The 27169-nt window shown below is 40.5% G+C and overlaps 1 protein-coding gene across 1 annotated transcript; it reads left to right on the plus strand.

Annotated features, from left to right (window-relative positions):
* The first annotated feature begins 2591 nt into the window (after nucleotides 1-2591).
* On the plus strand, nucleotides 2592-23316 carry LOC103268934 (oncostatin-M-specific receptor subunit beta-like). The gene is made up of 10 exons (XM_021716825.1): nucleotides 2592-2675; nucleotides 7029-7172; nucleotides 8399-8621; nucleotides 11156-11335; nucleotides 12903-13007; nucleotides 14175-14348; nucleotides 14954-15121; nucleotides 21447-21528; nucleotides 22365-22437; nucleotides 22792-23316. The coding sequence occupies exons 1-10, from the start codon at nucleotides 2592-2594 to the stop codon at nucleotides 23314-23316; spliced, it is 1758 nt and encodes a 585-aa protein (XP_021572500.1).
* The last annotated feature ends 3853 nt before the right edge of the window (nucleotides 23317-27169 follow it).

Below are 27169 nucleotides of genomic sequence, written 5' to 3' on the forward strand. Positions count from 1 at the left end.
AGTTCTGTCTACTTGGAAGGCTGAGGTGGAAAGGAATGCTGGAGTCCAGCATGTCAAGGCTGGGTGGTCGTGAGTGTGCCATGGCACTCCAGCCTGAGTACCACATTTTTTAAATCCGGTTCTCTTTTGATGGGCAGCATGGTTGTTTCCAGGTTCTTGCTATTGTGAACAATGCTGCGATAAACATTCGCGTGCAGGTATCTTTTTTATAGAGTGATTTGAGTTCTTCAGGGTATATTCCCAGTAGGGGGATTGCAGGGTCATATAGGAGGTTGATGTTTAGAGCTTTTAGGAATCGCTACACTGCTTTCCACAGAGGTTGCACTAGTTTACACTCCCACCAACAGTGTAAGAGTGTTCCCTTTTCGCCACACCCTCTCCAACAACTATTATTTTCTGAGTTATTGATAATTAAAAATACTATTTTTATTGTAGTTTTTTTGGGGGAAATTGAATTTCCACTCTTATTTTTATTCTGTTTCCTTCTATGTTCTTGGATTTACTCTGTTGTTCCTTTTATTTTCATGAGTTGGATACTGGTTCACAAATAAAATATTAATATTTAAAGCTATACATTTTCATCAAAATGCCAGTTTTGTGACACCCAAAACAATCCAATGTTTTCACATTGTACTGCTTTCATTATAGTGAGCTTCATATAATACCATCTCTAACCCATGAATTATTTGTTTTTTAAATTTTCTAAAAAAGAAGAAATTTTTGTCTTTTTGTTATTAACTTTTAACAGAATTTCACTATGGTGAGAGAAGGTGTCTGTGATACGTGTTTATAGAAATTGGTGAGGTTTGTTTACAGTCTTGTACCTTGCTGTCTGGACCAGAAACATCAACTTGGGAGCTTTGTAGGAGAGCAAAATCTCAGATCCCACCTGAGTTCTATGAGTCTGACTCTGCATTTTAATGAAATCATCAGGTGATTTTTATCCATATTAAATTTTGAGAAGCATTAGTCTAGTATATAATGAATTGTTTTAAGTTTTCTATGTGTTAGGCTAAGTTTGTTAATTGTTTTGTTCAGATCTTCTATATCTTTCTTGATTTTGCAGGGCTTCTGTTCTTCCTTAATCTTACTTCTGGAACGACCTGCTCCACAAAACTTGACCCTATGTTTTCTTTCCTACCCATCTGGAATTTTTTTCTCTCTGGACAATATCATCCATGCCTGTGGCTTTAGTAACTTCCGATATACCGATGACAAATCTTTTCTCAGCTGTAGATCCATATTTCTGATTATATTCTTGACATCATCATTGGAATATCTCAAACACACCTCACTTTGCATGAGGCTTCCCTGGCTTCTGTCCATGTCTATCCTTTGGCTCATGAGTCTTCTCTGTGAAGGCTCACATTGCGCATGTTAGTTCCCTCTCAGATGTCTCAAGGGCCTGTAGAGGACCTCTCTTAATTCTCTCTTGGTTGCCTCAGTGCAACTGAGTGCTAACTTCCTGAGTTTTCTGGCCCCAGGACTGAGTGATCATATAAGAGTGTTGAGCTCTCCTGTTTCCACATTTTTTTTCCTCTGCCTCAGTCCATATAGCCAGCTCACCTACATCCTCGGTGTGTATATCTGTGTATATGTGACTTACTTATGTCCCTCTTATCACTCCTTCCCTATAAAACATCTAGCTGCACGTCCAGCCCTTACACCCCCAGTCTGATGTCTCCACCTTGAGTAGGGTATTATACCTTTTCCACTTCGCCAATAAGCCATGGTTCTGTCAGATTGACTCCTGCTTGCTGTGCCAATTTTGTGGAGTAGACTCTCTGGGTACTCACTGGTGATCAACTTGTCTAAATCCAGTGAAACAGGAGACACTCAAACACAAGTTACATGAAGTGGATGTATTACTGACAGATAGGCAACAAGGGACAACAGAAGCCTAGAACTCATTGCCGGCTGGTTCCCCAGCACTCAGGAAAGCTGCCCACGGCCAGTAGAAACTCATCTTTGATTGAGTTCCTCACTTGTACTTTCTGAGGGACAGCAGAAAGCACCCATCCTGTCAACACATGACTCACTGGACTAAGATGTTCAAGGACATCCTGTTTCTAGTGTGGACAGGAACAGAAACAGGTCTGTTCTGGCCAGTGCCCCTCTCATCTCAGGATGTTCCACTCCCAGCACATTCTATAGATTTTAGGTTGTATCCTTGACACTGTTCATGTTATTTTGGTTAGACTCTGAATTCTGCTGTTCTTCTCCCTCATGGGGCTGTCTTTCCCAAATTTTGACTCCACTCCACAATTTGCCTGCTTGTGTTTAATTTTAAGAATTCTTAGGTAGTTTAAAAAAATTTTGTTCAATATGTCTAATAGAATCGGTGAGAGAGAACAATTGCAGTTGGCTTAATCTATCTTGTCTGTAGGGCTGGTCTTGTCATGTTCTCAAATAAACAAAAATTACTTGTAGAACAAATAAATGAAGAAATGGACTGTCTGTTTACCAACGTCTTTTGGATCTTGAATTTTTGGAGCTTGAATTTTTTTGTTTCTTTTTCTTTGTTTTTGGCAGTTCATCCAATGAATCCCTTTAGTGTCAACTTTAAAAATGTAAATGCCACAAATGCCATCATGACCTGGAAGTTGCACTCCATAAGGAATTATATGACCTATTTGTGTCAGGTTGAGCTCTATGGTGAAGAAAAAATGATGCAAGTAAGAATGATGCTTAATTTTCTATTTTCAAAAAGTTTTTATGTCCTGAGCAAAGGGACTACCGAATAAATTTGCTTTAAACTCTTATTTCTGTGTGGGTTCAAATGGTGTGGGTCATCTATTTTTAAAGGGCCATAAAATTAATCATAGACTTTTAGAGGTGGGAAGAGGAATTTAGAGGGTTTTTTGTTTTTGTTTTTCCAAAGATTTGATTTGGCTTTGCAATGGAGATTTCTTCAATTTTCTGTCTTTTATCTTTTATTTTTATTTTTTCATCAAGCAACACAATGTTTCCGTCAAGGTGAATGGTGAGTATCTCTTAAGTGAACTGAAACCTGACACTGACTATATGGCCCGAGTACACTGTGCTGTCGCTAACCACTTCTGGAAATGGAGTGAATGGAGTCATCAAAACTTCACCACTTCTGAAGCTGGTATGTTCAGCTCCCTGGCATTCAACACAAGGATCTAAGCCTCAAGAGATGGGTTGGCTTCCCTGTGAGCTTTTGGTTGTACCAGAAACTAAGAGGAAAGTATTTCAGCAGAGGCAGGGTAGCATTTTTAAAAGAATGGATTAAATGCCAGATGAGAAGTGTGTGGGAAGATGTCAACCTCAAACATTTGACATTAGTATTATTTCTGCTGCATATTTTCTCTCTTATCTTTCATTTTTCCAAGGTGGTTTCTAAGCCACCACTATTGCTGGATTCACGTTGGATCTGGGGCTATGTAAATTAGTAAAGACCTTTAATTCAGGGCTGGAGACAAATCAAAGGGTTAATACCAAGGAAAACATTGGTCTCACACTAGACAACTCCAGGCCATGTTTGGAAATGTAGTGACATTTGGAACTTTGGTCATTATTAGTGAGTCATTTGTTCCAGTGACAGCACACTGTGAGCCCCTTCCAGAATGCTCTCAGTGGTAGGGTTTCCTCAATAGTGGCTGCACACACGGAGTTTTTTTCCCCAGGTAACTATGTCTCAGAGCTCAAATGGGCCTCAGGAGATTAGATAGCCTGACTCTGCTTCCATCTTCATCCAAGTCAAGATAATAAAGTATGACTGTTGCCCATTTTACAGATGAGGTTACTCATCCTCATAGACTGAAGAGACTTGGCCAGTCTGCAAAGTTACTGAATGGCAGAGACATCCTCATAATCACAACAGTTAACATTTACTGTGTGCCAGACGTAGCTCTGAGTGCCTGCAGTGCTTTTCTCTTTTAATCCTCTCGGTAGCATGCAGTCGGTACTATTATTATCCTCATACAAATGAGGACACCAAGGCATAGAGAGAATAAGTGATTTAACTGGTCCCGCAGGTCACTGACTGGGCTGCAACTCACACTCAGGCATCCTGATTTCACAACTCCACCCTTAGAGCTCTGTTCAGTGTGTTCTCTCAGTGTTCTTACTTGAGTCTTGTGGATGCAAGTCACAGCTATTTACCAGCCAAAGGAAAGATTATATGTCTGTATTTTATTCCGTCTTCTTATTTGTGTTTGGAGTCTGGCAGAACTCTTTTGGTTTCATTCTAAGAGAACCATTTTAAAGCAGTGACGAATTGGGGGCAGGTGAGGGCAGCTAATCAGAATCCACTTACCGGACATGGTCATTCATCTAGCTCAGCAGGCCTTGCCTCCTTCCCTGGTGGCTTTTGCCCAACCTTGTGCCCACCAAGACACTAGTCATTTTTCCCAGGAATGCAGACTCTTCAAAAATCTTTGATAATACTATTTTGCTTTGAGTTGTTTGTTTTCTGCAAATTTATACCAACATAATAACTAAAATTATGTGCAAAAGGAAAGTGGTGAAAGGAGAGAGTTTCTTTTAGAGTATAGTATAATAAACCTGAAAATACTTTGCTTTTGATGATGACAAGAAAGGGAGGTGAATCTACTGATGGTGAATCTTTAGATTTTTTTTTAAACCTCTGATAACATGTTGCTTAATGCTGGAAAACTCAATGTTTATGGGGATTAAAATCATACTTAAGTCTAATCATAGTGAGCAGACAGTGAATTAAATGACATCATGGTAGAAGCTATGTTGTATATAAATATGTGGTGCTATCAACTGTATTGAAGCACTCATTTGTTATTAAGTAATGTTTTACAAACCAGCTGCAGATTCTGAATTGAGCTTGGAGTTTGATATTTTTCCTGAATATGCCAGTAAAGTTTTTGGTTTTATATTGGCTTCTCCAGTGACTTATTTAGCAAATTGAAATCTTCTTTAATAGATTCAAATATATGTGTGTGTGTGTGTGTGTGTGTGTGTACACACACACACACAGCTAGGTACAGTGGCTCACATCTGTATTCCCAACATTTTGGGAGGCCAAGGCATGAAGATTGCTTGAGCCCAGGAATTTGAGACCAGCTTTGTCAACACAATGAGACCTCATCACTACAAAAAAATCCCCCAAATTAGTCAGGCTTGGTGGCACATTCCTGTAGTTCCAGCTACTTGGGAGGCTGAGGCACAAGGATTGCCCGAGCCAAGGAGATCAAGGCTGTGGTGAGCTTCGATTATGCCACTTACTCCAGCCTGGGTGATGGAGTGAGACGCTGACTCAGGGGTAAAAGAAAAAGGTCAACAACTTAAAAAAAAAAAAAGAACTTGAGCCAGGCTCGGTGGCTCAGCCTGTAATCCCGTGCCTTTGGGAGGCTGAGGTGAGTGGATTACCTGAGCCCGAAGGTGCAACACCCTGTTAATTTGGTAATTTTTGTTAGTTTCATGACAGTTGCTGTTTAACACTTTCAAAATTAGCAGTCAAATTTTTTAAACCATTTATAAGTGAATGGAGAATTTATACTGAAAAAAAAAAGTCTTATGAGTGATGCTACAGTTTAATTTTGAGATCCAGAAAGCTGAGACAGAATTTCAGCACATTTGTAAAATGATTGGGTAGATAGTTGGAGATGTTTTTGAGACAGGATTTGAAAGTGAGGAGTGCTGTCAGGGCTCAGTTGCCAAATGACATTAATCCCTATGAGTCCCTTTCTTGTCTCCCTGGATGTGCTAAAATTGTGTCATCTATGTCTTCAGCAGTGAAAGCCTGATATTTCTTGTGGTTTGGTAATGTTATAAATTCTCTTTTTGACTGCTTTTTGTTGCCCATTTTTGTAAAAGTCATGCCATGACAAAACTGACAACAGAAAATTTGATTCCTTGTAGAATCCAGAGTACAGTATTACACAAATATCTAAAAGATAATTTACAAACAAAAACACACATACTCATCTTAATGGGACTTTCATAATACTTTTAATAATCAATGATTAAACATGTCCCTTTTAAAGATTTTTAAATTGTATTGATTTTATTAGTTTTTCCTCACTGAGATTTTTTTTAAGTGAGAGTTTTACTGAGCTTGTCATGCAAACTGGGCCTTTAATTGACCATCTATTTTCTAAAGGCGAATAATGGAATAACTAAGAACCTAACTAACCACCCTGGTTCAAATCTTGGCTTTACTCTTAGTTTCATTCAGATACTTTTGATAATTTTGAGCAATTAACTTAATCTCTCTGTGCCTTAGTTTTTGGTTTTTCTGGGGGGTTGTTATTGTTGTTTTTATCTAGGGAATGGGATAAATAATCATACATGCCTCATAGAGTTGTTATGTGAAACATTTGGAACTGGGTTGGCACCTCGTAACCTCTATAAATGTTAACTGTTATTATGTATGAATGAGATCCCCCAAACAATTTTATATGGGGTACCCAGAGTTTATTTGAATTGAAAGACTGACCTTTCTTCAGAAGTTGTTGAACAAGTGCATATTTAGATGCAAAAATCAATCAATTAATCAATCAGTTTGCAAAGACTTCTGAGTGAGGGATGGAGACCAGAAAATATTGGGACATTGAAGCAGGTTGTTTAGGCTTCCTTCTTAATTTGCTTTTTATTCATTCAAACAATATATCATGAAGTGCCAGGTCCTGAGCTAGATGATAGATTGTTGTTGTTGTTGTTTGTTTTTGAGGAAAAGCGAACCTTGCCCTAAGATGGCTCTCCAGTAGTGTTCCTCTACTGCAGCCTTCACAAATGCAACAAGGAAGTAGTAATAGTCTGTTGCCCAGGAAAAAAAAAGGGACATTTACCTAACTCCGAGAATTGGTCTGATAGGTTATTCCAAAATTCTTCAGTGGCTTCTAGAAATTCTAAGACTTGACATTTATAAAGGCTTTCACAGGCAGCTGACCTTTTAATAAAATACCTACTATGTGCACCTAGTGGTGAGTGAGCAGTGTGGCAATGGACAAGTAGTAGAGTCACAGAGATTGAACAGCGGAGAAGCTAGTCTCAGGTCGCACAGATAATCATCATGTCCTTGATCGATCTAGAAAAAAGTTGGGTGTGTTGCTTTATATGTATATTATGACTCAATAACTTTTCTTTGGCAAATTTCAGCTCCCTCAGAGGCTCCTGATGCCTGGAGAAATGTGAAGTCAGAGCCAGGGAGTTGTATTGTGACCTTGTTCTGGAAGGTAGATGTGCAGATTCAAAAAGTCTGATTTGTTGCCATTGTGTCTTCCTGTGTGAAACTGTGGATTGATGCAGTCTCCCAACTGGGAGGGATCTTAACACTAACACTTTACTGAATTCCAATAGAATTCTCACCCAGTGAAGGAATCCCACTCTACTTCATTGACAGCCCATGCTCCTAATGACCAGTTAAGGTTGTTAGAAACTTCTCTGCAACTTCAATTCAGGCCCTCCTAACTTTTGCAGAGCCCAGGATACAAGTGGACAACCACAGTTAAAAGTTATGAATATTTAAACACTCATACTATTTACATTTAGAAGTTATGGATCTAGCTTAAAAGAACTGTAATGTAAAATACATTTTATCCTTCTGTCTTGCCTAATATACTTTCATGACCACCTGGAAGACTAGGTTTGTATTCAAAACTCTCAGATTCTTCAGGGTTTCATACAAAAACATGGCGGTGCTGAGAGAGTTGACTGTGGCCACAGCTTACCCCACTTTTCTTTTTACCTCCAGATTGGCACATTCCACACATGCAGACATTCCAGCCTTCATATCCAGGGTCCTTTCACATCCCACACAGACAGCCACCCCCAGCTCACTCTCAGGTCTAGGTGTGCACATACCAAGGACACAGTCTGTCCTAGAGACAGTAGGCCCAAGGAACAGACCCTGGAAGTGGTGAAGACATTATCTACAACATGGGGGAGCATCTAGAAGAGGGTTCTGGGTATAAGGAGCAGCTGTCCCTGTACAGATGTATATAGACAACACCACTGGAAGTGGGCTGATGCCAGGATGCAGGCTTCTCCAGTAGGATCCCAGGGTGGTGCTATTTCTAGTTATTGCTCTTTTCTCAGCTTCTACCCCTTAAGTCTCTTTTTCTTCCAGGTTATAGAGTTTCCCTTCCTCTAGATTTCAGACTTGATCACTCTCCTCTGGACACATTATGCTCTTGCGTATTTCATCCCCCAGTAATTCTCTTCTCTTTTCAACTTCGGTTGGATTAGAATGTCTCACTTCAGGCCTGGTTGAGAGGGTCATTTTCTCATTAAGCTGTTTGAATTTGCTGGTGTGTGTGTGTGTGTGTGTGTGTGTGTGTGTGTGTGTGTGTGTGTGTGTGTGTATAAGGCAGTTGATGTACAGAAACAAAGTGGAAAACTGATTATACAAATTCCTTTCAAAGTAAAGCCCATTTAAAAATGATTATCAATGTTTTTTCAGCCATTATCAAAATTTCATTCCAATGGGAAGATCCTGTTCTATAACGTAGCTATAGAAAATCTAGACAAACCCTCCAAGTTGGAGCTTCATTCCATTCCTGCACCAGCCACTGGCACAAAACTAATCCTTGACCGATGTTCCTACCAAATCTGCATCACAGCCAATAACAGCGTGGGCACTTCTCCGGCTTCTGTCATGGTCATCTCTGCCGACGTTGAAAACAGTGAGTTTGTTTTTGTTTTGTTTTGTTTTTATTCTTTAGAAAATATTGATGATGTTATTAAGAAGTGATGGATAAATTGTGAAGACAAACAACTTAGGAAGACAATATCCAGTCACCAAATGGTTAGTCATTTTCTTTTGGGTCAAGAGTGTCAACACCTGTCGTTTGGACAGTCTCCATCAGTATGGGAAGAAGAAGATTTCAGCCATGACTCAGGACATTTCTGTCCCAAGGATTCTTCAGTGTACTTGGGAAATTCTCTCAAATTTATTCCAGTAAATGTAATCTCAACAAACAGTCCTTTCTGAAAGTTAGAGTTAGTATTTGAGAGTTTTGTGGCTTGTGAAATATGAGTTGCATTGGCTATGTTGTAAAAAATGTTGTCAGTCTTTGTCACCTAGAAAGAGCCCTTGAAAATTTCCAGAGATCCTAAGAACTGGCATCATCTTTCACTTGGGCCTCTGCCAACTTTGTAGAATGAAATACAATATTTGGCTAATCTCTTAGCTTGTGAAAGAGCAAACAAGGTGGAAATTACTTTACTTGCCAAATCAATAGTGATAGCAACTTCCTCCTTAGAGAACCATAAAAAGAGTAAATCCCCACTGTCACATGCTATGAGATGACACACATGCGGGCATAAGAGGTTGGCAATTGACAACATAAGATCATTTATGAATCTTACTATAATATCACCCTTCAGTTCCTGCTATTAAATTTTCCAGACCCTGGTTATGAGCTGATGGCAGGTTGTATGATACCTATTACTCAAACTCAGTTTCAATTTGAGTTAAATGGACTGGATTAGAAGATATTGTTTTGTTTTATTTTGATTTTGTAAAGAACTGTTCAGTGTGTCAGATAAGTAAAAGAAATGAGTGTTGTACCACAGAAGAAAAGCTCTAGGAGTTAATTTAAGAGTAGTTTCGTGCCACCTTTGCAGAAAGTTGTATTCTGACTTCATTAGGGCCAGAACAGGAAAAAGGAGTGTTTCAGTCAGCCTGCAGTAGCTGGTAGATAAAGGAAAAATTGCCTCTGATAAGGGCTAAGTTCAAAGCAACTTTGCTGAGTGCTGTTATCTGTTTTGGGGGCTGCCTGTGAATTCACACCATACTTTCTATCCCCTGCCCTGCCTTCAGACTCCCAGAACTTCCTATGGGAGGCTCCATCTAGCTTTCCCTAAAGTGGTCCATGTTCTTAAATCACTAGTGTGTAAAATGTTCCATGAGAAAAACCAATTAAGGTTAAGCCAGTTTACACTAGGGTGTGAATGACTTAAAAAAGATTCCCTTACTCTTTTCTCTGCCTTCAACCCTCAAAACATATCTTCAGTTTTAAAGAAGGAGCTTGCTAAGAGCTATAACCCCGAGTTTGGAATTAAATTTTAGCTAGTGGGAATAATGAAGTGAAAGATGTCAACTTCTATGTGAAAGAGATTTGTTACTTTGATGGAGGAAGGTAGAGAAACCATATATGTAGGATCTGTGAAGCTTTCTTGGGCTTTTACTTTATCTCTAGGGCTACATATTCCTTTGGGTTCCCCTAGATGGATAATAATTTGATGCACTAGAAAAATGAATAACACCGAGCTTTCATACCAATGTTCAGTCCTAATTAGGATCGCTGGATAAAATATAGGATGCCCAGCTAAATTTCAATTACAGATAAACAACCAATCTGTTCTTAGTGTAAGTCTGTGGAAATAGGAGAAATTCTCACGACTCAAGGTCAAGGTGTAGTCCTGCTGGAAGTCAGTAGAACTGCTATTCCCTTGAGACCAGGTTACCTTTCTTCCAATTGTCAGATGTTAAGAAAACTACCTTAGCATATAAAATATGTTACGATGGCGGCCTCAGTCATAAACTGTGTGCACATTCTCACATAATCCAATTTGGTACCTGCTTGAATTTTCTTCTTCATTTTTTGCCCTCAACTGAATTCCTCCCCCTAACATCTCAGAAGCAGTGGTTAGTTCGGGCAGCTGACCATTATTGTGGGGGAATTAAGCAGCATTAGTCATTCATTCAATGTTTTGAAGGCCATATTGAGTCCTAGACATGGTTCTAGGTCAAGGATCAGCAAATTTTTTGATAAAGGGGCAGAGAGTAAACATCTTGGGCTTGGCAGATCATACTGTCTCTGTTATATATTCTGTACCCTATTTGCTGGTTTATTTGGTTTTTTATAACCCTTACCCAGTCTTAAAACCATTCGTGTAAAAACCAGCCTGAACTAGCCTGAAATTGTCCTGCTGGCAGGGGTATGCTCACCTCTGTTCTAGGTGCTGAAGTCTGGGTGGGTCTCAGAAGATGGCGATGAGAGGCATCTGAAAGTCACAGTGAATACTCACTAGAAAGTGAGAGACAGGAACACACCCGTGAAAACATCCCCATCCAACCCCTGTGGCCATTGAAGTGTTATAGGGCTTGCCCCTGCCAGATACAGAGCACACATACATTTATTATCTTCCTTAGACACTTAAAAAAATTACAGGAAATTAAACCTGAAGCATTACCCTATTTATTTACGTACAGAAGAAGTTGAGGAACAAAGAATTAATGGCACAGAGGATGGAGTCTCTATGTCTTGGGAGCCCCAGTCTGGAGATGTCATAAGCTATGTGGTGGAGTGGTGTGACCGGCCCCAGGACCTGCTCTGTGACCTTCAGTGGAAAAACCTGGGTCCCGATACCACAAGCACAGTCATTAGCTCAGGTAAAAAGAACCTTCCATGTCACTGTGATGCTATATCTACCTTGCAGCAAGTTCAACTAGGATTGTGGACTGCCACACAGATACTTTGTGCTAAGCAAATAATTTTGAAAGAAAAAATCCAGCATGGGTGCTAGGAGTTCAGATATTACAAGAGTGTGTCTTAAGATTTGACCTTTAAATCTACGTTTGCTGAGAATGTCTAGACCTAAAGTGGGAATACATTTTCTAAACCTTTTTCTCTAAATTAGCATGTGGTCTCAAATAAATGGCAGAGAGATAGTGTAACGGTTTTTTGGAGAGCTTTCAAAAAAATTTTTTTAAACTTTTTATTGTTTTAGAGATAAGACCCCTCTCTGTTGTCCAGCCTGAAGTGTAGTGGCAGGATCATAGCTCACTGTAACCTCAAACAAGCTCTGCATGTTCTGGTGAAACTGAAGAAGTTGTTGATCAAGGAGGATGAATCACTTGGCCTCCCAAAGTGCTGGAATTACAGTCATGAGCCACTATGCCTGGCCCCCAGAGAGCTTTTACAAAAGCAGAGAAATTATGTGGATTTTGGAACTGTTTGGGACATAGAGTTGATCATCAACTTCTTCACTTTCAGTAGAACATGTAGAACTTGAACGCTCACCTCCTACATTAGATTTGTAATATGAAGACTGCTGGTTTAGCAAAGCCAAAGGAACTCAGGTTTGTGGCTTCAGCTTGAAGGGGAGGAGTGGATGGCGCCATCTACTGGGCTCGGGGAAAGATGTGGAAAGTGTCCAAATCTGGCAGGGGATCAAGGCCCCTGACAATTTCAGTGGCACGGTGGGTTTTGGAGGCAGGATTGCAGAGGTGCAGTTGTGAAGGGAAATGAGAAAGTGGAAACAAATCCTTCAAGACCCTTGACTTTCATAGGAAGAGGGAAGGCCAGTAACTGGAGGAATATTTGGAATCAAAGAAGGGTTTGAGCCGGGCGTGGTGGCTCACACCTATAATCCCAGCACTTTGGGAGGCCAAGGCGAGAGGATTGGCTGAACTTATGGGTTCGAGACCCACCTGGGCAATTTGGCGAGACCTAATCTCTACAATAAATAAATAAAACTTAGCCTGGCATGGTGCCTGTAATTCCAGCTACTTGGAAGGCTGAGGCGGAAGGATCACCTGAGACTAGGAGGTCAAACCTGTGGTGGCTGTGAGCGTGCCACTGCACTCTAGCCTGGGCAACAGAGTGAGACTCCAACTCAGAAAAAAAGGGGGGGTGGAAACCATTTTATATGTCTGGTCTAATTCTGCACCCAGTCCCAGGCATGCACGTGGATACGGGTGTGTTTGAGAGCTTGTGCTGGAGGGGACGCTGTGGAGGCCAGTCCCTGCAGGTCTTGCTGGATGCAAGACAAGGGTCACATGTCTGCAACACGGAGGACTCCAATGCTTTGCAGAAGGGGGAAAGATGGTAGAGATGAAATACAAAATTCCTGAGAGGAGTTATTAGGGAAACACAAGTTCATTTTTCATTTTTTTCTTTCAGAATTTGCAAATGCCATTCTGTGTTATTAAAAATTTGTTGAATTTTCTTCCCTAGATGCTTTTAGACCAGGCATCCGATACAATTTCAAGATTTATGGTTTATCTACAAAAAGGATTGCTTATTTATTAGAGAAAAAAACAGGATATTCCCAGGAACTAGGTAAGTTTAAGACTTGTAATGTGCCCCATGTGCAGACTTGTTCAGAGCCCTTCACAGATTCCTAGCTTTGGGTTTAGGGAGATTCCAGGACCTTACCTAATTTTTGATGTCCCATTTATCTTGTTAGTTGGGCTTTTAAATGTATTTTTAATCATACAAGCATAAGACATTTTCATTCAATCTCATTGCTGAATATCTCTTTCTTCTTTTGCCCAATCTCTTATGCCCTATATGAATCCTCATCATTTTAGCTAAATCTTTGTTGATATCACTGGTAATGGATTTTAAATGAAGGCTTAGAAGTAGACTACTTCAGTCACAGGGTTTGAATTTCCCGAATCTTTTTTTCATGTAAGTTTTACATACATGTCGTGAAATCACCCCCTAGAAATGCTACCACTGCCTTACCAGCAGCATAGGAGATTTGTGACCCTCTTGTGGGGTTGCTTATTCATCTTCTTTGGCATTCTTGATTGCTTCACACTAACCAACTCCCAAGGGTTTTTCTTTTGGCAGGAGCTAACTCACAGTTCACAGCTGGCTCTGAGGCAGGCAGGAGGTGTGTTGTTTGTGTGTGTGCTGGGGTGTACAGTCTGAGCGTGCATGAGCATGTGTGGGAAAATGGCCTCAGAGAAGCCTTCAAGAATAAACATTGAAGGAGTTTTTTCAATGACACTTGGACAGCTTGCATTGCCACCACCTGAGAACTAAAGTTTTTCAAATTCCTCCTTGCCTCTTTGAACAGAACCCTCCTCATCCTCCACCTCACTTTAATAGGTTTTGTGGTTGGGTTGTCTCTTAAACACTATTTAGAATTCTAGAGCAAATTAAATCTAAGAAAGACTCTTAGCCAGCCTCCCCCCCCTTCCTTCTCTTCCTCCCTTCCTTTTCTGTGTGAGTTTGTGCAAGTTATTTATTCCCTCTCGGCATTCATATCTTTATCTGTGGAAGGCAAGGCTTGAACAAGAAGATTGCTCAACTCCTTTCCAGCTAACACAAACAATATCAAGACACACATCTTCTAGAGAAACTGATAACACTCCCTAATTTGGCATAAGTTCTTACAACCTCCAGAGCTGGTTGTGGCTCTACTTTTAGTTGACATGAACGTTTTGAGGCTGTGTTTTCAAATTATGAATTTTTTCTTACCCCAACTTCTTTTCCTAGCTCCTTCAGACAACCCTAAAGTGACTGTGGATAAATTGACATCACGCTCTTTCACTCTGAGTTGGAAGGATTATTCCACTGAATCCCAACCTGGTTTTATTCAAGGGTACCATGTTTATCTGAAATCCAAGGCGAGCCAGTGCCACCTGGGATTTAAAAAGGCAGCTCTCTCAGGTGACATCTATTTTTAATTTGTTTGTTTATTCTTCTAAGATCTCATTATTCAAAATCATTGGAAAGGCTTGTATCTCTGACTGTGGCCAGGCCAAATTCTCTTCTTGCATAATTTTATGATCAAGAGGTGTTCTTCACAAATCAGTAGAATAAACAAGGTGGGAGGTGGGGGCAAGATTTTAACTTATGTCAAAAACAATGAGGCCTGGTATTTTTAGAAACACTCAAAACACCATCAGCACCTTAAGAAGTCCTACTACTTATGAAACTTTCTTGCCCTGTTTTCTTTCTTTCTTTGACTTGACTAAGTGTTATTATAACTAATGTTTAAGTCTCTTTCAAGCTCTTACTGCTTTTGCAAATGTGTATGCTCTACCTAGATCGCCAATATATCTTGTTTAGTATATTATTTTGCTTTTTTGTGTCATCTCTGGAACATTTCACCAGTGTCCCCAGGGTGATGAAATTATGATTTGATTTTTGGTTGGTTTAAAATTTTTGCATTAACAAGAGTATTGGTGTCCAGCTCTCACAAGATCTCTACCATACTTTTAATAATTTTTTTCTTGAAAAAAACTTTAACTTTTTTTTTTTTTATATCACAGCCGATTCAGTATGTTGCATACACAAAATCGATAACCCGGAACAAAAGACAGTCACTGTAGAAAACCTACAGCCGGAATCCTCCCATGAGTTTTTCGTCACTCCATACACAAGTGCTGGCGAGGGCCCCAATGCTACTTTCACAAAGGTCACGACTCCAGATGAACACTGTGAGTTTTTCCAAATCAAAACTCTTCCCTTAGGAGTTTCTGGGAAACTAATGAATTACTGAAATGTTGCCTTGTCTAGTGTTTGTCTAGATCTGGAATTTTTAGACCTTTCTTGTCCTTATCCCACCTACCTCTCTTCTCTCAATGAAACCCTTTGTTTCACACACACACACACACACACACACACACACAAAATTGCACAGAATCTTACAACATAAAACAGATAAAGTGGAACTAATCTGACCGATTATGTCCTGGAACCTTCCTGTTGCCTCCCTCAGTGGCCCCTGAGGCACTTCTTTGGAACTCAGTCTCAAAAAACTGTATGTAGTTTGAAAATGGCTTCTGTCTAGAGGAGATTGGAGATGGTTTTCTCAGCAGAATTACTCTCTGCATCCGGCTTTCCTCTCTGGCTGGTTTCCCTCAGGGGCAAACTAATTGCTTCCTGACTTTGCAGAGGCTTCCGGGGCAATTAAAGATGGGTGTAGTGGAGTGGGAATTGGGCAGGGGGAGGGAAGCTTGTTCACACACTCCATGTTTGCATATTTGGTGGGGGAAAGAGTGAGATGAAGAGATAGATCTTTTTCCAAATGCATTGAATGGAGAAAGAAGAGGGAAGGGAGAAGAATGGTTGGAAACGGCTGATGGAAAAATGTATTCTTATGGTAGACATTGGCATCCAAAAAATAGAAATGTGTTTAGAGATAGTGAATACTGATGCAGGAAGGAGGAGAAAATAACATCTCTAATGAAGGGATCATAGCAGGTCTTGGGAGAAACCCTTGAGGATATACCTTCTTGGAAAGCAAATAGGCTCAAAGATCTTGCCTAAAGCTACCAACTTTCCTCAGTAAGACGGGAGGGCACATCTGGTGGGACAGAGGTTCTTGGAGTGCCCTGGCAATGGATTGCAGACTCACACCTCTGTAATGGCAGGCTGTGGTACTCACTTCTCTTTGACTACCACACTGGAACATGGCTCTTGGTCTCTAAGTCAAAATGTTCCTATCAAATTAAGATATGAGTCAACCGGGTTCGGTGGCTCAGCCTGTAATCCCGTGCCTTTGGGAGGCTGAGGTGAGTGGATTGACTGAGCCCGCGGGTTCGAGACCCGCCTGGGCAGGCGAGACCACATCTCTACAATAAATAGAGATGTGGTCTCTGCCAGGCGTGGTAGCGTGCACCTGTAATTCCAGCTACTTGGAAGGCTGAGGCGGAAGGATCGCCGGAGCCCAGCAGGCTGAGGCTGCGGTAGCCGGGAGCAGCCACTGCACTCCAGTCTGGGTGACAGAGTGAGACTCCAACTGAAAAAAAAAAAAAAAAGATCTGAGTCAATGATTTACATTACTTGCCATTTTGAATTAATTTTAAATTTATTTTCAGGTTAGTTTTCGTCTAACTTTGGAATGTACTTGGTTGATACACACACACACACACATATACACAAATTATTTTTATTTTAAGCATATTTTCTAAGTATCATTTATCACTCTTATGCTTTATTAGTCTTGGCTTATGGCTCTATTGATTATATTATTAGTTAAAATCAAATATAAGAAATGTTTACAACCTCCATGACAGTGATCTTACTCATTTTAAACAGGCAGAATATTATGTGGCTAATACTGAGACCTTGAAATGGGACTAGAAAATATTGGCATCTGCTAAAGTAAGGCTGGGATGATTAAAAAAAATTAAAAAGACCAGAAATGCAGAACATTAATGTGACATTGAAATGGCCAAGTTGTATATTATGTTCAGCCTCTCAGTACTTTTCAAAATGTTAGGTTGGTGAGCTGAGCCAGTGCCATAAGTATGCAAAGAATTGTGAAGAGGATAGATTAGAAAAATAGCTTATTCAGAAAGTAGATTAGAAGAGAACGTATTCACTTTTCAAGAGAGAGAAGGGGCCAGATGCTAATAAAAGCATGGCCCCAAATTTTCAGGGCTGGGGGCTTATTAGGCTTTTTTTTTTTTCAGGAGGGCAGGCAAACATTCTTGGGTGAGGTAACACAGGAGCTGTTGCAGTGGTGATGATCTGTAACAAGATACATAGGGGGTGATTAGTCATAGATGGTCAATCACACAGACAATGACTGGGCCAGTAGCTAGAAGACGAATTCTTGGGACAAAGATGATAACCTAAGAATGACTGGGCCATAGCTGAAAGACAGAGTCTTGGGATAAAGATGGGATATTAATCTTAATGTCTTGTGACCAAGTAGAATGAAGCTTGGGGGACTCTTGGGGGGACAGAAAACTAGTTGTTCTTCTTGTTAATGATTATTGCTGTGGATGTAGCAATGACCTAAGTACACAGACAGGGTTGCTTAAGGTGATCAGAGAAACTCCCTTTTGGCTTTATCCTTTCACAAAATAGTCCCCTCTCTCTGTAATTGACTTGTTTTAACTTCTCCCAGTGGGAGACTGGATTACTAAGTAGAGATAATGAGGCACAGAGAGGGTAATAAAACCATTTAAAGGTATAGAGCATCCAGCCCAATTGTAATGTGTGTTTCTGTATTTGGATATTTGACACTACATTTTGTTACAGCCAGATCAGGTTCTTATGCCCACTGCCAAGAAAAATTAAGACTGACACAACCATTACAATAGAGGAAGAGTTTAAAATTGTAAACAGCTGAGCAAGGAGGATGGAAGATAGTTGTCAAATCTGTTTCCCCAAGAATTCAGAAGCTAGGGTTTTTAAAGAGAATTTGGCAGACAGGGGACTAGGAATTGCTGGTTGATTGATGATGTCATGAAACTGCCTTTATGTCACAGAGTCAATTTCTGGGAGGGGTTTCACAGGACCAGTGGAGCCAGCTTCTTGGTATGTGTTTTTGGCCAGGGTGGGGTCTTGGGTCCACCAGAATCTGAAAAAAATCTCAAAATACCATTCTTGGATCTTGCAACAGATGCCATCTATAAAGCATGTCCAGTGACCATCAGCGACTAACCCGTGGGTAGCAAGTTAAAACAGAGGTAGTTTAGGAGGAAGGTATGTGGTAGGTGGGGTCCCTGGAGATTGGAGTGGCTTTTATTTTTCACCCTCTGCTTTTGTCCTCAAGGAGATCTAACTATGCAGCCTTGAGCCCATTGTTTAAAGAAAAAAATGTCTATCAGCCTTGCAGGGCAGCTCTCCCCCACCCCAGGGTCAGGACATGAAGATAACCAATTGTCCTCTATTGGAGTAAAAGCAAACTTAGAAACAACAGATTTGTTAATTTCTAAGGATAACTTCAGCTTTTCAGGACACAGATCTCTTCTACAACTTTTATCCTGTGGCCTGTTGTTCATTTTATATAGATGGTTTCAATTTCCTTTTGAATTTAATACACATACTGAGTAATTGTTCAAACCTGAGTATGGAAGTGGATTATGTTCCAAAAGTTTGTTTTTAAAATTAGCCTGAAAATAGCTGAAATGGAAAAGATGAGAAATACTAAGTGTTGATGAGGACGTAGAAAAACTGGAATTCACATACCTTGCTGGTAGGAGTAAATTGGTATATGCGATTTTGGAAAATTGGTAGTATCTTCTGAAGTGAGCTCTTTCATGTGAAGATATATACCCTTAAAAAATTTCCACATGAACCTTAAAGAAATACCCAAAGACATGTGCTAGAATGTTGATAGCAGCACAATTCATGAGATTTGTAAACAGGAAATACCCATTGCCCATTAAGTACAGGATACATAATTGTGATATATTCATGCAGTGGAATATCATATGGCAACGGGAGTGGACATTCTACAGTTACAGAAATAATAAGATAAATCTCACAAATGTAATGCTGAGTAAAAAGAGCCAGACATAACCCCTGCCCTGTGACTCTATTTATAAAGCATAGAAAAAGGCAAATGCCATCTGTGCTGTTACTAAAAAGGCTAGTGGTTACCTTGGGAGGGAGTAATGACTGACTGGGGACACAAGGGTGGCTTGCTGGGGTGCTGGTAATGCTCCTGTTCTGGATCTGGGTGCTAGTTACACGGTGTAGTCAGTTTGTGAAAATACATCGAGCTGTGTACTAATGAGCACTTTTCTGTATGTTTATATTATACATGAGTAAATAGCTTAGCAAAACTGGTCTGAAATTTAGAAACAGTTAGGTCTCCACGTTTGCTTTCAAATACATTATAAATCCATAATTTATCTAAAAATTTTAAACCAATTGTGTAACAGAAAGCAAATTTGGCTACTCACTGGCCAAAGCCAAACGTGAGAGAGGAGGCATGGTGGGGAAAAAAAAGAAGCCAGAAGCTGGGGAGATGGCCAAGCTGATACCTCCAATGGACTACTTCCACTTTGGGGCTGCGTGCAGAGGTTTAAAAAGAGAAACTGGGTATGAGGAGCATGTGGGAGACACAATGGGTGCTGGTTTACATGGTTTGCTCCAATGACTATCTTGAGTTACTGCCCCATCCAATGAGTTTTAGATTAACCACAGCCTTGAAGTAATCTCCAGGTGGGAGAGAATCCCACTGACATCTGGTTTGTTTCAAGATTAGCTCCAGAACTTCTAAGCAAAAACATAATTAGATAAGCACACATAATGCAAGGGAGTGTCTTGTGGGAAAAGAGAGGAAAGAAACCTCTCAAGCATGCTTTAAGTCTACATTTGGGTGGGGTGGGGAGAGAGAGAGAAGGAGAGGGAAAGGGAGAGAGGGAGAGAGGGAGAGAGGGAGAGAGGGAGAGAGGGAGAGAGGGAGAAGCAGAAGGATCATCTGGGCCCAGGAGGTCAAGGCTGCCATTCCACTCTGTCCACTTCTGGGGGACAGAGTGAGAACCGAACTCAAAACAAAAAAGATGTTTATTGCAGTGGGAATACACATGCCATAGCAAACTATATACGTATTTAGGGAGGTAGAGGAAGACAAAGGATTTTAAAGGAAACGTATATGAGGAGGATGACATAATTGTTTTGAAATAATTATCACTGGCTACAAAGAGCAATAACAAGGATGACACCAGTCCGAGATTAGACAGGCAGCTGCTGGTCATATGTCCTTGGAGATGCATTTTTTATATAATGTTGCTTTTGTACAAGGTTATGGGTTTTTGTTATCAAGCATATAAGCATGAGAACTGTCTCCTCATGGCCTTCCCAGTTCTATTTTTCTGACATTAGTGACTCTACATTGATTCTGACAACTTTCACAATGGGCATTTGAAAAAAATGAAGCACCAGTTGACATATCTGAGAAGCAAAATGTAATTATTATCCTAGGTCAAGACATATCCAGGTAATTTTATCTGAGGCTAACTATAAGGAGTACACCAGTCAATTTTTGATATGTAACAAATCTCAGTGGCATACTAGAACAAATATTTCTTTCTGTGCTTGAGTTTACCGGTTGGCCAAGGCTTGGCTGATCTTGCTGGGCTGAGCCAGACTCCAGGCTTGAGTCAGGTTCAGGTTTGTTTCATGTATTTTCACTCTCGGACTCAGGCTGAAGCGGCAGCAGCTACCTGGGCCACACTCTTGTCATGGTAGGTTCCAGGAGCACAGGAGAGCAAGTCAACCTGTGCAGGCATATTAAAGCACTTACTGGCTCATATTGCTACGACTAACATCCCATTGACCAAGCCAAGCTGCATGTCTGAGCCCCAACTCAAGGGACAGGAAAGGATTCTCCGGCCACCATGAAGCTTTGGCAAGGGTAGGAATGTATAATTCTAACACTGGGAGTCATGATCCAATCTAGAAGAAGCGAGGAGTTTGAATCATACAGTGTTGGTGGCAAATAACTTCCTGTGTTGGTCAGTTGATCGTTTTTCCCCCCTAGTCAGGCAGAACTCATTTTGAAGCTTGTAAAAAGAGACATCTGAGGAATAATAAACACGTAAAATTTGCCAGGAGCAGTGGCTCATACCTGTAATTCCAGAACTTTGGTAGGCGGAGGCGGGAGGATTGCTTGAGTCTAGGCGTTTGAGATCAGCCTAGGCAATGTCTGGAGACCTCATCTCTACAAAAATTAAAAAAAAAAACAACAAACAAAAGCCAGGCATGGTGGTATATGCCTGTAGTTCTGTTACTCCAGAGACTGCTGTGGGAGGATCACCTGAGCCCAGGAGGTAGAGGCTGCAGTGAGCCATGATCTTGCCACTGCACTTCAGCCTGGGTGACAGAGTGAGACTTTGCCTCAACAAACAAAACAAAAAACTTTTAAGTAAGAACTAAGTAACTATTTACTAAATTATAAAGCAAGGATTAGAAGCCTCCAGAATTCTGTAAAATTACTCTCAATCATAAACTTATTTTTATTCTTTTGAAAAGGGAAAAGTACTCATAACAAACATTCTTTTCTTTTTCCTTCTTCAGCCCGTATGCTGATTCATATCATCCTGCCCATGATTTTCTTCATCTTGTTCATCATGACCTTATGCTACATGCAAAGTCAGTGGTAAGTGTGTGAGGAAGATTTCATGCAAGAAGAGTCAGAGAAAAATCTAGACAGGAATTTAGTAAGGTAGAAATGATGTCGAATCCTATGAAAAACAGTGCTGGCTGGGTATGGTGGCTCATGCCTATAATCCCAGCACTCTGGGAAGCTAAGGAGGGAGGATCCCGTGAGCCTATGAATTTGAGAGCCCCATCTCTACAAAATATATATATATGTGTGTGTGTGTGTATAAAGCATGGTAGCATGGTAGTGCATGTCTGTAGCCCCAGCTAGTAGGGAGGCTGAGGAGGAAGGATCATTGTATCCCAGGATTTTGAAATCAAAGCTACAGTGAACTATGACTGCACCACTGGCACGCCACCCTGTGTAACAGAGTGAGGTCCTGTCTCTAAAAAAACAAAAAATTTTAAAAAGGCAGAGAGGAAAAGGACAAAGGAGACTGTGGTGAGACTATGTAATTCATTTCACAGTTGTGCTTTCCAGGACAATATATGAGGAAAGTAAGAACCATTTAAAATAAAGAGGTTGCAAAAGTTTTTCACTCTCAATAGCTAATATTTATATCTCACTGTATACTTAGTGGTGTATATATAGTATATATACGATATACTTAGCAGTGTTTTAAGTGCTTTAGATATAATAATTTGTTTAATCCTCACAAGGACACTCTGAGTATCATAATTATCTTCATTTAATCAATGAAGAAATTAAAGCATGGAAGAATTAAGTGACTTATTTACTAAATTATAAAGCAAGGATTAGAAGCCTCCAGAATTCTGACTCTCCACTATTTCACTGTGTTGTGAAACTCAGTCTCATTTCCACTGTTTTTCTAGGATGAAGGAGAAGTGTTATCCTGACATCCCAGACCCTTACAAGAGCAGCGTCCTATCATTAATCAAATCCAAGGTAAATGTTGGCCAACTGTTTGTCTACCATGATACACCTGTTAAGGACGAATCCAAGGCTGAGGCTGTAGTAACCATACTTTTTCCAGAACCTCCTCAGGAAAATATAGCAAAGTAAAAGTCACCACTTATCCCACAGCCAGGAAACAGGTTGTTGGAGCTTTGATTTTTTCTGAGGGGGAAATCATTTGGTTTTTAACATCAACTCCAGGCAACATGTGACCAGGAAGACACATGAACAAAATTGAAGCTCCGGGTGTATTTCACATACTTAGTGTACTTTGATACCTGCACATGTGCACACACATATTTCTATATTTTTACACATATTTACATTTTTTTGTTTTCTTTCCAGAAGCCTCACCTAACAATAATGAATGTCAGTGACTGCATTCCAGATAGTATTGAAGTTGTGAACAAGTCAGAAGGGCCTACATCAGCCCATCTTTACCTCTTTTCAACAGAAAAGAATTATTCTGGCCCTGGGCCCTGCATCTGGTTTGAGAACTTTACCTATAACCAGGCAACTTCCAACTCTGGTTCTTGTGGCCACATTCCAGTGCCCCCCGCGAAAGCTCCAGCAAGTCAGCTGGGACTCCTGACTTCACCTGAAAGTTTACAAAAGGAACTAGAAGAGAACTACATAAACTCCCAGGCAGAAATCCCAGCTGAAGAAAACAGTTTGAATTATGTGTCCCAGTTGGCTTCACCCATGTTTGGAGACAAGGACAGTGTCCCCAAAAATCCACAAGTGCCGCCACACTGTACAGAGTATAAAATGCAAATGGCAATATCCCCCAGTCCTGCCTCACCTCCCTCGCCCAACAGTAGCAGCCTCTCCTCAGTTACCCTCTTAGATCCAGGTGAACACCACCACTAACCAGCATGCCTGTTAAAGTACCTCTATGCTAAGGGGAGGAGAGCTGACACTATTCTCATCACCAGGGGCCTCGGTCCTTAATCCCGGTGAGCTCCCATTGTGTGTGGGTCTGATTTATGTAAGACCACTACAGTCTGGCTAGACTAAAGGCCAGAAGCTATGGGACTTGGCCTACCCGCTTGGAGCAGGCTTGCCCTAGAAATGGCAGGGTCAAGGGAACATGCTTACCTTGCCCTTGTGTGTTTTGGGCTCACCTTAGAACAGCAGACCTGAACTTGACATAAGGATAGGCATCAACTGCGCCACAGACCCCGCCCACTCAGTACTGTAAAGGGTGGTTGTGGTCCTAGAAGCTGTTTTCAGCGAGAAAACATTCCCATTACAATTTACCTCCATGCTTAATATCTTTTTTTTTTTTTTTTTTTTTTAGTTGGAGTCTCACTCTGTCGCCCAGACTGGAGTGCAGTGGCCGCTCCCGGCCACCGCAGCCTCGACCCGCTGGGCTCCGGCGATCCTTCCGCCTCAGCCTTCCAAGTAGCCGGAATTACAGGCGCGCGCTACCACGCCCAGCTGATTTTTTGATTTATTGTAGAGATGAAGTCTTACTGCCCAGGCGGGTCTCGAACCCGCGGGCTCAGGCAATCCACTCACCTCAGCCTCCCAAAGGCGCGGGATTACAGGCTGAGCCACCGAGCCCGGCTCATGCTTAATATCTTAAGGGTAAAGCAACTAGATGGAAGGCTTTCATAATGTCCACAGAAGATTTATTACTAGAACACGCATTGCCTGTGTCAGTTTGAGTATGTGTAATGAAAAAGTCATGGGTGTTTGAGACATCAAAACATAGATTTTAGACTTGCCTTGAAAGGATAAGAACTTGTAGTTCATTGGCACAGAAAAATGAGCTCTTTGGGGGGCACAGATTTAATCTTACAGGTAAAATGTGCGGATGAGTCAGTAAGATCACCGCAATGCTTCTGTCAAGCTTCCCACAGGGAAAGAGTGGGGTTGGTAAGGAACTCCTTGGTGTCAGCTGCCCTCCTGCTCTGCAGACATCAGTATCCTACATACATTTTGATGACTACCTCAGAATAGAGAAAGGAAAATATATTGAGTGACTCCATTCATTTTATGGTTCTACTTTTCTTTCAAGAACTCTAGATGATGTTTTCATCTAGCATCCTTTGGACTCTGCAGTGGGTTGTCTGGGTCAAGATAACTCGCTTACCGTCTTGTGTATATTCTTCTTATGCTCAGATAGTAAGTACAATGAAACCTCCTAATTTAGATGTAAGCATAAAAAGGTCTGTGGAGGGAGAAGTGCTGTGCTGGTGTCGGAGCAACTGTCTCCTTTGCATCAGGATGTGCAAAGCACCTGCTGCCTAGCTGGTGTTCTGTACATACTCAGTCCTTTTCCTTCCCACTCCTCGTCAACCCTTAGGTTTGTGTGTCCCCTTTCTAAACAAGCATGCAGCGGGATGCCTGTGTTTTCCTCCCTGCCTTCAGTGTGGTGGAATGACTTCGCCTGTGCCCATGCCTCTGGGCCCTGATGCCCTGCACAGTGCCATTCAATACCGTGCAGAGATAAGTATTTGCACCTCAAAGTAATGCGACGGCTGAATCGGCCTAAATAGACCTACACACACCAGTACTTCTGTTCTAGCCTTTCACCTTTTTTCTTATATATGACTAAGCCTCTTGCTGGATGTGCTTCTAACACAGGATGAAGCAGTGTCTTGATTAGTCTAATAGTTGTGAGAAGACTTTGGGGCCAGTATTGTGACCACTAACTCTATTTATTTATGCTCCTTTGTCATGATGCTCTTGATAATTTGAAACTTGTACACAATGTCAATGACATTGATGGCTGATTTGTAAATGGTATTTTTCATATAGGTTGTTTAAAAAATAATGCATGAAACCTTGAAAGTCACTTTTGCTATTACAATAAACCTTAATTCAAACATTTCATCATATTATGTTGTGTTTTATCTACCTCAATGAAATGAAAATCTAAAGTTACTCAGTCTAGTTGATAAATCGCCTCGTGAGATCAAAATGGAAATTACTTGGTATAATGCCAAACCTGCTAATCAGAATCTTTGGGGCATAGGGCCTGGAATCTATTATTCATCCGTTCCCAGACATTCAAATACCCGCCAAAATTTGAGAATCACTGGCCTACAAATTTGTGTTTGTAATATGATCATGATCTATAGTCTTGGCTGCATTCTTTCCCAATGTTCATAACCAAGTAAATTAGTGCTTAAAACTTTAGTTCTCAATACTGTAGGCCATCTTAACATGACTTTAAGAAGTGTTATTCTAAAACTTTGAGATTTATATTCACGTGTCAGAAGTATCAGTATTAAAAGAACACATTATAGATCATTTCAAACATACATCAAAGGCTGGGCATGGTGGCTCACATCTGTAATCCCAGTGCTTTGGGAGGCCAAGGTGGGAGGATCACTTGAGACCAGGAGTTCGAGACCAGCCTGGGTAACATAGCAAGACTGCTCTGTCTCTACAAAAAATTAAAAAGTTAGCTGGGTTGATGGCGCACTCCTGTAGTCCTAGCTACTCGGGAGGCTGAGGTGGAGGGATTGCTTAAACCCAGGAGTGTGAGGCTGCAGTTAGCTATGATCATACCACTATACTCCAGCCTGGGCAATAGAGCAAGACCTAATCTCTTTAGAAAACATACATAAGTAGAAGAGTTTAATTAAATCCCTATGTATCACCACCAGCCCTAACAGTCACTGCCCGTGGTTGTGTCAGCTCCATTCATACTCATTCATTTTCTCCTTACATTATTTTGAAGCAAATCATATGCTCTCATGGGTAAATATTTTTTCTAATATAGTAATACTGTAGATAAGCTGTTTTTTTTCTAATATGGTCATACTACCACTTAAAAAATTGTACCTAAAGTCATATTAGTAGTAATTCCTTTAAAATATCAGAATATTTGGGTGGCGGACAAACCTGTTACTAATAATCTCTAAATCCTGCATAAGCCTGTGTGTGGCCCTCAGCTGTGAGCAGGAAACCTGGAGGATTGCGGCTGGGAGTAGGGACGCTTCCTAAATTCCAACACCTAACCCATACCATTTACAGGCAACCTGGTTATTTATTAGAATGTGTATTAAAAAAATTGACAGTATCTGACAATGTAAGTCTAACATGTGAATTAGACTTAATATCCAGAACTGCTAAGATTTCTGTTGAAAGATAAAATGGCTGTCATCTCAAAGAACTTACAAAACATGTTAAACACTTTGCATAAAGTAGAACTTTTAAAACACTGGAAGAGAAACAACAGGAGAAAGACTTCAGAATTAGTTAAAATGATGTCTATAACACAGTAACTAGGTATATTCAATTTGAAGGACTAACATATGTAGTTCTTATTCCCTTAAACATTAAAGAAACAAAAGTTTAGTATATTTCGGTTTTTTAAGTCAATACAGTAGTAGTACTGTATTTGTATTTTTATATGCTAAAGAGTTGAAAATGAAAAAAAAAACTTTTTCAAAGTTTAGCGATATTATGACTTTTCTCAAAGATCAGCTGCAGGTGATAATATTAAGTATGTTTTTTTTTTAGTTAGTTTGGGGGTCAACTAAGTTTTTAATCACATGTCGTGGAAGGCAGTGGGAAAAATGATACACAAAAATGTGTCAAACTATGTCTTAAAGTGAGACATATTTTACCACATTGTATACATCGTAACAAACCCTAGCACTGAATTTTCTAGTCCAGAATTGGTAATTTGCCTTTGTGGTATTCTCTTCTGCCAGTAGGTGGCTATAGATTAGTTTATCTGATCAGGACAGATTATGCGGGAGAA

The sequence above is a fragment of the Carlito syrichta genome, unplaced genomic scaffold (assembly GCF_000164805.1).
Source record: "Carlito syrichta isolate Samal-C Ts95f unplaced genomic scaffold, Tarsius_syrichta-2.0.1 Scaffold308993, whole genome shotgun sequence".
Lineage (NCBI taxonomy): Eukaryota > Metazoa > Chordata > Mammalia > Primates > Tarsiidae > Carlito > Carlito syrichta.